Source organism: Mytilus trossulus, chromosome 4 (genome assembly GCF_036588685.1).
Source record: "Mytilus trossulus isolate FHL-02 chromosome 4, PNRI_Mtr1.1.1.hap1, whole genome shotgun sequence".
NCBI classification, from domain to species: domain Eukaryota; kingdom Metazoa; phylum Mollusca; class Bivalvia; order Mytilida; family Mytilidae; genus Mytilus; species Mytilus trossulus.
In genome coordinates this window covers 21,761,504-21,774,959 of record NC_086376.1, presented here as the reverse complement: position 1 = coordinate 21,774,959, position 13,456 = coordinate 21,761,504, and the positions used below count along the sequence as shown (strand labels likewise).

General features: G+C 30.6%; 1 protein-coding gene across 1 annotated transcript; it reads right to left on the bottom strand.

The window, feature by feature from the left end:
- Positions 1-11,863: 11,863 nt before the first annotated feature.
- LOC134716493 (uncharacterized) lies at positions 11,864-13,159 on the bottom strand. Its single transcript, XM_063579498.1, has one exon. The coding sequence runs from the start codon at positions 13,157-13,159 to the stop codon at positions 11,864-11,866; it is 1,296 nt and encodes a 431-aa protein (XP_063435568.1).
- Positions 13,160-13,456: the final 297 nt, after the last annotated feature.

Here is a 13,456-nt window from a genome sequence, read left to right as displayed (position 1 = left end):
TCTTTAATGGGATAAACATTGAAAATATCTATTTTGAGTGTTTCAGGGGAGGTAATTTCTACTCAACTAGGCTGGTGATATCATAGGGGCGAAAACTGTAAATAGAGTCTTTATCAGATTTATATGATACATAGACTTGAGCCTATATTTAGTATAAACACTTGTCTCACTGTTTTAGTTTGAATGTGTCCATTTATTAAAATTAATTATCTTTATATTTGAATACTAACTGTACCAGTGAATTAAACAAAAACTTTAAAGTTACATAAATCTGTGGACATATTTACATATTTATTCTTATAGACAGTCTTGAAAAACTTTCAATCTAAAATTTTCTGTAAAATGTAGCCTGTCATACGATATGAAAAGTTACCGACATTGACAATTCAAATAAATTATCACAAGCTTTCAAATGAGCACAGTGACCATCAATAACACAATAGTGATCAAATTGAGAAAATATCTCATACGGAATTTGTGGAAAATCGTCCATAACTTAGATCCTGCCAAGAGCACCATACATCATCCTTTGTATTTGATTGGGTTTATGTAGCTATGTTTGTCAAAGTGTGGATTCAGTTACATACATTTAAATAAAATTTTGATGTTTTGATGCTAATGTATAAGCAAAACTCATCTTAAAACTTCCTAGCTTTTCTAGAGCATGTTGTAACACATCCGGTATAAATGTTTTAATTTAGATATACCAACAAACCTCATGATTAATACGATGTACTTGATGTTATGATATCATTTAAAAACCTTTTTTAGTGATATTTGAATTGAATATTTTAGGCATAGAAGATAAGTTTGTAAACTTCAGCTCTGCCTTCGACGTGTTCTGAACTGTCGTTGCTATCTTTACTTTTGAAAAATAGAACAATAATAGGAAATACCATTTACTTTTTCTTTCGACTTTTCACTTTAAAAGAAACGTTTTAAATGCTTTAGTTATGAAAATTAACGATGATCATAACAAGGGATATAAGAACCTTACAATATTTACAAAAGTAAAATGAGTTGTTTTATTAAACAAACATAATATATAAGGGTCAACACACAGTCACTAAGTCAGCACTGACAATATGTTAAAACAAAATAATCAAAGTTTAATATAAACAACTTCTGTAATCTTTTAGTAGCTTCTTTAACATTGTCGTATACGTTGAGTTAAACAAATCTCTGCATTGACAAATTTGTTTTATTGAAATTGTTAAATAAACGATTGAAAATTACACAGCTCCTCTACCATGCAGATTGAATGAAATGCGTCAAAAAGTGATATATTGAAACAAGTAAATCTAGATAGTTCTAACTTTATAATGTCTTTCTTTGTACGTTTAATGGAATACCGATGAAGAAAAAGAGAGTTGGTTTTATTTGATTAAAGGATGTGTGTGTTAAACGTCAATTGTGATTAACCAAGGACACAAACAATTTAAAGCTATTTCAAGGTCAACTTACCATTTTCAGCATACAGATTTGTTTGAACATTATATAAAGCTCCGAATTTCTAGAAACGATGTGCGGTTAGTGGTTACTACTCAAAATCTCCTATGAAGACTAAAATCTTCAAAGAACAAAAAACTGAAATATTCACGAGCAGACCTATTCACCATGTTTCCGACTATTATCAAACACACAGTGACATGGTTCCAGACATAGTCTTTAGTTTTTATGTTGGTATTCTGAACACTTATTTGTCTGTTTGTTTTTTCTTTGTTTTTCATGGCGTTGTCAGTTTATTTTTATTCTATGAGTTTGACTGTTCCTCTGGTATCTTTCGTTCCTCTTTCCATTATCTTTAGATACTTCTGATCTGTTGTCTCATTTTGGTTGCTTCATTTTTTGATGAGTGGGATTTGACATGGTGGTGATAAATTCAAAGCTAGAAACACTTACCATGTTGAAGCACCCGTTTGCGATCCTTTGTATTATTTTCGTATTCTTAATATTTTTTAGATTATATTGCAAAGTTCAATGTGTTTAAATTATGTACAAAAGAAAATCTGTTGATTAATCCTCATAGATATTCGTTTCCCTTTGTATCAATTGAATATTACAGCTAAACAAAAAAATTAATGATGAAGTACAAAAAGTTCGAAAACGTAATATGAATTTGATACCATTAGCCAAGGTTGTCTATCAGTTTCAATTAGTATTTAGTTTCAAAAATGGATTCGTCTTTGGTAGAAATGATGAAATGCTATTAAATATTTATATCTATTACATATAAATTGAAATCATGGGAAAATTCATTAACATTTGTGTAAGTTTTATGTAAATAAAAATATAAAAAAACAAAACAAATATAAAAAAGCAGTTATTTGATCGCACATTAAGCAATTTTTTTCTGGGGAAATGTTGGTGGGTGAAACATGATTCAAATTTTAGACTTTTTGCCCAATGTTACATAACATTATCTGAGCCATTTGTTGTATAATACTTACATTTATCAACTAATGGTATTTTGTTATTGATTCCTCTTTATTTTGGGCACTTTCGGGTTGTTAACTCATCATACTGTTATTTACAAGTTGGATAACAATCAAAGAGGTTCACTAGTCATAAGTCAAATATTTCATACTTCTTACATCAGATGCAACCTAACACAATTGCTGTCAAAATAGCATTATTTTGAGTTATAAAAATGTAAATCTTTAATTTATGTCTCTTAGATGGCTGTGACTCATATTTTACTTGTTTTTGGAAAAGTTGTGGCTAATATATGATTATTTTTTGGAAAAGTTGTGCCTCATATATAATCCTTTTAGAAAGGCTTCGGTTCATACCAAATTTATATTACTGTTGTTTATTCTTTAGTTTTCTATGTTGTGTACTATTATTTTGCTGTTTGTCTTTTTCATTTTTAGCCATGGCGTTGTCAGTTTGTTTTAGATTTATAAGTTTGACTGTCCCTCTGGTATCTTTCGTCCCTCTTGTATTATTAAAGGTTTTTTTGAAAGATTGTGACTCATTTTTTCTTTCAATTTAAATTTTTTTAGTCAGTACTTTGGTATTTACATGATGTACATATTTGGAAAGGTTTCAACTAACTCAGGCAAAGTTAACCTTAGATGAAAGAGTTGATGAAATTTTTAAAGCATAGCGTGTGCTACCGCTTGTTGTTAATGGACTTTTTATCCAACATTGGGATGATCAGCTCACTAGTCAGTAATTCGGTAATTACATAATTAATAGTAAACTTTTGAAAGGTGGCGTTTGTTATACGTCAATTCTCTTTTGTAGATTTTGTTTCGTCGTTAAATTTTCACTGTTTTTGAGTCGTTTTGCCATTCCATATTTGTTTTGTTATTTTAGTTTTACTCTCCATTTAAATATTCTACCTTTATTTTAACGAATGCAGAAATGTATATTGTCTCTTAGTGAAGTTCTCTTTGCTTTTAAACGTCAGAGTGTATTATGCATTTGAGAGTTGGTGTCAAATTGTACAATGTTTGCATATATTACCATAAATGGTTCGATAAAATATGATTTCTAATAAATTTTCGCGAATCTCATAAAGCAATATTTTTACTGTCAATTACATTTCCAGAAATTTGGAATCATTGAAGGTTTTTCATGCCACGCATTATTTGTTTTTTTGTTTGGACTTGTCTAAAAATTTATCGAAGTGAGTTGTCGAGAAGGTGTTTGAAAAAGAAAATAGAATTGAAGCATAGTGGTTACCACAGCTATTTTATTTGGCTTTCATAGCTTTTGATTTTAATGAAAGTTCACGTACATTTAAATTAGTGCAAATGTGGTATGTGGATGTATAGCAGATAAATCGATACTTTAAATCGAGCTCCAATGTATTTTTATATAATAGTCTAAAAGAATAGTGCATAGTTATCAATTATTTGCCCCCTCTTATAATGAATAATGTTCCAATTTCTTTGAAGAAGACTTCTTGATGTTGTCGTATATAACATGTCTTTATGTTGGGATCTACATTGATTTTATTGACCAATTTGTACTGTTTCTGTAAATTATAATCACAAACTTCTATATACGGAACTATGTTATCTTATTTCATTTCAATGTATAACATATCTAATAGACTTTCTAAAAGTTCATTCATTACATTGGAAAATCTTTTTTACGTTGAGAATTTTTTATCGAGGAGCCGCGGAAGATGTTTTAGCAATTCTTTCTTCTCCTCTCTATTCATATGTTTCTACACTTGTTATTTGAATGTTAGTTAAAGTTTTACGTCTTATGTTTTGTAGACTGTTAAATTAGTTGTCTTTTTGTTGTTTTTTGTGTTTGTGTTATGGCGTTGCTAGTTCTCTTCTGACTTCGTGAGTGTTAATTTCCCTTTGGTTTATTTCGCCTCTCGTTATATAGGGCTTCAAAATCGATAAAGTGTGCACTCTTTGAAAAACTTGAAAGAAAACAATGTTTGAAACATATATCGGTACAAATCAAGTTAAAAAGCTATATATCACAAATTAACGTAGGGCTTTCATTTAAATAAAAAATCGTAAAAGCAAAACAAAGTGGTTTGGTGACATTGAAGACCTGTTGGTGACCTTCTGCTGTTGATTTTTTATTTGGTCGGGTTGTTGTCTCTTTGACACATTCCCCATTTCAATACTCAATTTTATGTTACAAATGTGATTCAACGTGCAATGTTATTTATGCCTAAATAATGTGCAAATAAACCGAAGAATAGATGATTTATAAATACTTTTTGTGGCATATCTAAAGTGTGTTTTAAGTGTAATCAACATACATTTAGACCAAGCGAATGGTCCTCACAATCAACGAGTATTACTATTTTTTTTACAGAATGGCTTCTTGTACAATTTCGTATGCCATATGACAGCGTACTATATGGTATGGTTTAGTTCATTGTAAAGGTCCTACATTACATTATAGTTGTTTACATTCTCATCGTTTTGGTCTGTACTGGATTGTTATATTCATATCAAATTTTGCTCTTTTTTTATGTGAAAGTCATTGTGTACCACGCAATACTTTCTGTGGTATCTACAAATTACCACGGACATTATGTTTATGATAGCAGTGAATACAAATTACATATTATTGTAAGACGAAACTCTCAAAAATTGTCGGCAAATGAATACGTCTCCTTCAAAGCTTGTAGAAAAAATATCAAAAATGAAATTCTACAAGTATGTGAATGTAGGGTAAGTGAGGTTGCAATAGTCTTCAAAACATGATTATAAGTATAAAATGTTGCATATTAAAAAATGTTCTAAAAAAATTATATGAAGAACATTTATGTCATAAAAAAAGTTGTCGCGGATTAGTAAAATTTCCTGGGCAATAGGAAGAATGATAGCGTTTTTATTAAATTTTCACCATTTTCTATCGCTCACCCAGAACCTTCATTCTCAGCTATTTGAAGTGCTTTAATTATTATATTCAGAAGTAGATGTGATTATGTTTGGGAAAACATGGTCGATAGACTCATCAGTGACGCTCAGATCAAAATAGTTGTAAAGCCAAACAAGTACAAAGTTGAAGAGCATTAGGATCCGAAATTTCAAAAAGTTGTGCCAAATACGGCTAAGGTAACTATTCCTGGGATAAGAAAATCCTTAGTTTTTCGAAAAAAACAAAGTTTTGTAAACAGAAAATATAATTGTTATTCATGTCAACACCGAATTTCTGACAAGTATAAATAACATAAAACAAACGACAACTACTTTACATCAGATTCCTGACTTAGGACAGGTGCAAACATTTGCAGCGGGATTAAACGTTTTAATGGAAACAAACATTCTCCCTTTTTCTGAAACAATAGTATAACATCACAACATAGAAAAACACACGATAAATTATTTGGAAGACTTTACTCAATCAAAAAAGTAAATTAACATTTGTAAAATTATCCCTTAAATAAAATTATTATTAACTTGAGCTAACTTTTTGAAAAGACATCGACATAACAATATAATTATTTAGATTTGTTTCTTTGTCTCTTTTTACAATTAAACAAACGTCTGCACTACTGATAATGAATTGATTCAACAAATTTTAATGAAAACATGCCCTTCTTTAAATAAGATCATGCTGTTATTTGGATTTTAGTACATGCAATCTAATTTCTTCATATATTTTATTAACTTGGAAGGAAAATTACTGTCACTCTCTGTTTTTTTCTCCATTAAACATAATGTCAATCCAATTTATAACATTTTAATACTTCTGAAAAACACAAATAAACAGATAATGATTTCATAAAAGTATTCCAGAAAACCGTCACTTAGAAATTGACATCACAAATAATTTGATATCACTACAATCGAGTCTGTGTTGATAACGATGACTTGAATGATGTTTTTAATAAATACACCAACGGAAATTTTTGAAACTTTTCTTGTATACATCCGCCTTTATACGTATTTTTTAAAAAGAATGTCGCTTTACGATATTTCAATTTCGTTAGTCAGTTAGAAATATAAACAATGAAAGAAATCAGAAACAAAAGAAACAACATGGGTAAACTTACAGATCAGTCGAGTATTTTGTAATCCAAAGATTTAAGACCTACACATCGGGAAAAACCACAACTAAACTGCGTTCTCCTTTAGAGCGATTATTGTTTCTTGTTGTTTTATTTTTTTCTATGGTGTTGACTGTTGAACTTGTATGGTTTTTCATTAGCAATTTCTGTTTAAGCCAATCATAGCTCTCAAGTTAGCCACTTACTGTTGTGGTCCGGCTTAAATCTGCATGTTGGTCGGAAGCGTTAATAAAGTAAAACACTGTTGATTTAAGTATGTAATAAACTCATCATTAATACTATGCCACATATACTATATAGTCGAAGAGTATTTATTACCCCAAATTTCCAAAAGGTTTAACTAAATTCATATTAAGGTGATACATTTCTTGGGTAGTAAATCCTTAGTGTATAGATTTTTTTTTTAAATACAAATAAATCCGAACAGCTATAATATATATATATGACCATATAAATGATAATATATGTCACAAAAGTAATATTCTTCTGATTAATGGGTGTTAAGTATCTTATATTATCACTTCTATTTTGCCTATATTCTGGCTTACTATACTCTTGGATTTTGCGGTATATATTAGTACTACCGTAAATATACAATACCTTATAGTTTGTTGATTTGGAGATAAGAGTTCAGTCTAAATTGTTCTTGATGAATATACTCATTAATCTACAAATTAAAAACAATTAATTTATATAACCTGTACAATGAAGTATTTGTTTTCTTAAATATAAATATACACGTTTATTAAAAAATTATCATCCTGGTATCTCTGATTAGTTTTATGCCGTCAATGATCTCTTGGTGAGTCAATTAAAAACCAAGCTTACCATACTTACTTAGAAAATAACAATTTCTGGAAGTCTTAAAACACGATATTGAAAAACAGCACGCACAGTTTATCAATTTTGAGACACAAAAATATTTAAAGATACCAGGGTTATACTTTTGTACGCCACACGCGCGTTTCTTCTAAAAACTCTCATCAGTGAACCAAAGATGAAATAATGTAAAATGTAAGAAGATCATATATACATAAATTACAACGTTGAAAGTTCTGAGGAACAAAAAGGTCGACAGGTTTTGATTAATACAGTCTAGGTATTCTATTCCTGTAGTAAAAAGACACTTATAGAGAAAAATGCAGTCTAGTAGAGGTCAGTGTAACCAAACCCGAGTAGGGAATCGTCAATCATGAGGCAGATGCATTAAATGCATCCTTCAACAACCAACAAACAGCAAACATACCAAATAAAATCTTACGTCCCCAGCATTTCTCGTTACTGATTTATTAATGAAGTGATGTCTCGTCTCGGTTATATACGTGGAGTTTTTTCACTTCATATTATTTAATTGATGGACGATAATACGTTTTAAATACCAGTATAAAATGGTTCATCGTACTATTATCAATGATGAATAAACTGGTTATACAATAAGAAATCAATCTACAGCTTTATATTATGTAATTAAATCTTGTTTCGTGTGGAAAATGAGTCTATATCTATATGGGAACTATCAATTAAGATAGAGATAATTAACTTTATTGAATTATAGAGTGAAGGTAAATAAATTTTCAAAAGAAGATGTATTACATCCAATTTCGGAATAGACAGACATTATTACAATCAGGTGAAAGAACAGTCTAAGTGAGTTCATACTCCCCCACATCCGATCTCGTTTTATTTTCTCAAATCAAACATAATTAATGAAGGTTACTCTATTTCTCCTGGAATAATATTATCCAGCATCAATAGTTACTTTTGTCACGAAGGTAGACCTTTTCAATTAATAATTTTATCAGTCCATATACTTCATTACATAATAAACTCACTATAACCCTTAATCACTTAGCAAAGCACACTTTTTACATTCTAGTGTAGCTGTACCTTGTAAAAAAATCAAGTTCGTTATATCATTGCCTATTGGATAACTAACAGCTTAGTTGAATGATGCAAAAAAGCAACTGTAGATAACGTGTAGAGAAATCATTCTGGTGTCAAGTACGCAACACAAGATCAAGCATACCAAACTTTTATTTATACATATGTTCCTAAACTTTTAAATACGGTTAAGTCAACTATAAGGGAAAACAATAGAACAACAGATGCAACAAAAACAAACACCAACGTACATAGAAACTGCTTATGATTTCAGTACTTGTGTTATGGTGCTTTCAATGTTTATACTGACATTACTTTTCTCCTTGAAAACCAAAATCTCAAAAGAAATGAAATATTCTTTTTTAGAAACACAAAAAAAAATAAAGCATAAACTTTTCTACTGTAATCATTTCATTGATTTTGTAACAACAGTAGATATATATATATAAAAAAGAAGATGTGGTATGATTGCCAATGAGACAACCCTCTACAAGAGACCAAAATGACACAAAAATTAAAAACTATAGGTCACCTTACGGCCTTCAACAATGAGCAATAGTCAGCTTTAAAAGGTCCGAAATGACAATGTAAAACAATTTAAACGAGAAAACTAACGACCTTATTTATTTTAAATCATTTTGAGCTTTGTAATGAATTGGTTAAACGTATTTTATTTATGATTTATTCTTCCTTTTTTGTCATATTGTTTCATAAATACCCTACGGTACGTTTTGAACTTAATGTCTGAGATTAAAAGTACTACTATGTTTAAGAAATTGTTAAAACTTCATATCTTGTTGTGAATTTATCAATGATGTACTATCTTTAATAAAACTATTTGCGTATAGGAAGTTTAAAATCATAAAATATTCTATTCTGATCCACGGCTACACAGAAGAGCGAAAAGAAGTTATTACATGTCATGGTATATTTTTTTGCGTCACGTGAGATTATTCACTAATGCTTTTTCATTGCGAAGAAAGTCCTCCGATTACCAAAGTCTTCTATTTAAAAAAACATTTGAAGTTCCTAAATTCTTTCTTTTTTCATTATCATTATCAGAATAAGTCCCAATGGTGGAAACAACTGCACTGTAGAAAAAGCAGTCCGAGTTGAAATGTTGGATTGTTTGTTTTATAGGCATGTCCATCGTTTCATTCATTAAAACTATTTTTCGGACTTTATTCAATTTAAATATAAGACTTTTATTCAAAATAAGATACATTTATCACTGAGCTCATATAACTATCTAAAATACTTGTAAAATGTAGTAAAGAAGGAGCTTGATAGTTATTCACTAAATATAGATCTCAACAATTTCAGACGATTGGTGAAATGTAAACACCTGTGCAAAACACGAATTTCTATAGATAATCAATTGTATAGTTTTATTGTTGATATTCACCCCACATATACCATGTATACCAAGTTTTAGATTAGTTTCATTTACAGAAGAAATTTCTTGGTAATCCTAAACGGGAGATTGTATAGACAAAAGAAGAAGAATATTTTCATTTACCTGTGTTAAATATGAAGTATTTTTTTTCAAAATTGGTGATTTTCTTGTTTAGCATTTCACAGCAGATTTATACTTTTACTTTGATAATGATATCTCAGACCAAATTTATTCGTTCATTGTGTGTTTATTTGTGTCACTCGTTTTTTGATTGAGTAAAGTCATTCCAGTTGATATTTCATAGTGTGTCTTTCTATGTTGTGATGTTATACTACTGTTTCAGAAAAAGGAGAACGTTTGGTACCATTAAAACATTTAATCCCGCTGCAATTGTTTGCATCTGTTCTAAGTCAGGAATCTGATGCTCAGTGGTTGTCGTCTGTTTATGTGGTTCATAAGTGTTTCTCGATTCTCGTTTTTTATATATAGATTAGACCGTTGGTTTTCCCGTTTAAATGGTTTTACACTTGTAACTTTTATGAGCCCTTTAAAGCTTTCTGTTCGGTGTGAGCCTAGGCTCCGTGTTGAAGACCTATAATTATTTACTTTGATATGTTATGACTTGGATGAAGAGTTGGCACTAATACCACATCTTTCTATATTTAATTATTCTATGAACAATTATTTTTGTCGTCATCGTAGTTATCTTTATTGACATCGATCAGAAGAAACATAGCTGACTTATACTGTGGATTCATTTATTTTCGTGGGTTCCAATTTTCGTGGATCAAGGAAAACTTACGTGTTCGTGGATATACAATTTCATGGATTTGCGGAAGACTGCAAACAAGCCTATAAGAAATTTGGTTTTCGTTATGTTCAACCTTCGACCTTCCTGGTCAATTTCTTGATGAAGGTTAAGAAATGAGGCAGAATTAACCTTATCTATTGAATCCTTGATCACAAGTTTGATGGAATATATGATATTTCGAAAGAGAACGTCATCTATGTAGCGGAAAGCAAATTTCGGGGATACTTCTTACTTCTTTTCTTTCTTTCTAAGAAGTTGCTGTATGAATTCAGTCTCAAATAAATAAAGGAACGAGATGACAAAAGAGGGGCACAGTTGGTACCCATGTGAAGCAAATGGTTTGTTGAAAATATTTCCCTTAATTTATGTCTCCCTAAGACAAGATATGTGTATCTACGTATGCCTCAAATGTCATAAATATCGTCACATAATGGTTTGGACATACATGAATGCACGCAAAACATAAATTGTCAGTGTTCCTCAATGTTGAACATAATCATAAAAACAAAAAGTTTACAATTTAACTCAAACATCACAATTAAAGATCTAACAATTAAACCCAACACAAAGCATACATGGCGTTGTTGTAATCTATTCACTTGACAATTGAGGGTGCAGAGTTGACCAAGTTAAATAAGGGATCATCTCAAAGGTTTAGAAACGTTATAGGAAGAAAAGTTCAGACATGTTTAATATCAATAGCTATACACCAGAGTAGTTGTAATAATCCTTAAACTTACAACTTAAGCACCTTTAATAATTCTGCATCTTCTGTTTGTTCTCTTGACAATTATTCCCACATCAAGTGAATTGATTATTTTTGTTGATTATATTTTTCTCTTTGTCTGTTCTGTTTATCCAGTTTTTTTAGTGAGGGAATGTGGGTTGGCTTTATGTTGTACTATATTGTTATTGTTGTTTTTTTTATTCTTCAGCTAAAATCAGTAAAGCATACAAAATTACGTTTACTTTCAAACTGATGTATTTGGGGGGGGGGGGGGGGGGGGCTTTATGACACAGGAAGAAACAACAATGTGTCACCATACGGCCTTTATGTCTTGCTGTTGCTCTGTGATGAAGGCCGCACTTTGACATAGGAATGTTTACTTTTTATAGATTATGACTTGGATGTAGAGTTGTCTTATTGACACTCGTACCACATGTTCATATCTATTTTTAGTATAAAAAAAACACAAAAAAACAAACAGACACACACCAACTGCACTCAAGATGTGAAATATTTGAACCATAGAAAGAACATGTATATCTTATTAGTCTAATTATTTCTAATGTCTACAACATATAAGTTATTAATACATCCAATCAACATTCGACCTTCATGGTCAATTGACAAGGCCATTGGATTCTGGATACTTTCCTTTTCGCCAATACTTGTAATGAATATACCATCCATTGATAATACATGAACGGCGCTAGATTTTGCGTCTGCAACGAAAATATCTCCCGTTGATGTAGTTACGATATCACGTGGTGAGAATGCATGTTCAGTATTTATCTCGTTATGACCTTTATACATCCATTTCAACTTGCCCAATGATTCAAGAACAATAACTCTTCCTTCCCAGTTTGTGTTTGTTGTATCAATTACACAGATGTCACCATTAATATTCGTTGTAATAACATTTGGAACATTGAATTGTTCGTTTTCTAGTTTAAAAGTATGAATTGTATTTCCCTTTTCATTGAGTAGCATTACTTCTCCATGAATTTTTGTTGGAGGCGTTACAAAAAGATTAATACGATTCAAATATCCGACAATTAAGTTGTCGTCATTCGGGTTTGCATGAATTGCTTTAGCTTGCTTTGGATGGATATCTATGAATTCTGTTTTTTCTGAGTTTTTATCGTGTTTGTAAATAATCGAAGATGTTCCTATTTCTGTAAATAAGATCGACTTCTTTGGTGTTACAGTTATGTCATTTATTTTATTACGAATATATGCACTTGATACCGTGTAGCATTTAGTTTTGGTAAAAACAAAAAGATTTAAAGTCGCATTCGATTCATCAAACCCAACATTAAGATCTGCATTGACGACCGCGAGTTTGTTAGTAGCATTGTATGTGTATGTATCAACAATTCTTAGTTCTGGTATTTTCATTAATGACCCTACTTGTAGGTTCATGGTCGAATTTTCTGTTGAAAACCTCAAGGATTCTGGTTTCCTTATTTCAGCAACGATTTTAATCGGTAGCTCTTTTACAACTTGGTCTACTGCTGAGAAAATAGATGTCGTATCCTCAGATGTGAACACCTCTTCAATTACGGCTTTTCTGTGTATCAGATCTTCTTCAGCATTCTTCAATGTTTCTTCCATTTTCGAAATTTGGTCACTTTGTGGTATCCACCAATCATCGAGATCTTTAATTAAAGCAACCGCTTTGTTAGCTATAGTATCTTTCATTTCCTCTTCCTTAAATAGAACTTGTCGTTTTATTTCGTTGTATTTTTCTTGACGTTCTGCTTTGTATGTTTTCAATTTAAGCATATTTTCAATAAAAAATGGTAAATCTTCTTCAATTTTATCTTTGACCTTTTTTAACTGCTCCATTCTTTCGGAAACTATTTCTGATAATTTATCGTATTGGTGTGGCTTCACTAAGCAATCAGTACATAGAGATTTATTACAGTTTTTGCAATATGCAAAACATGTTTTTTCAGTGTGTTGCAAACACGGTACCAATTTTAAATCAAAGGTTTTGGTATTTTCACCTTCTTTATTTCTTGTATCCTTTATTTCCTTAACATTGTGTTCAAACAATGCTGGTATTGTTGTGTGAAGTTTATTATTGCAATGTCCGCAAAGAAATAGATTGCAGTCGTCACATTTCCATTTAGTGCCAGTTGA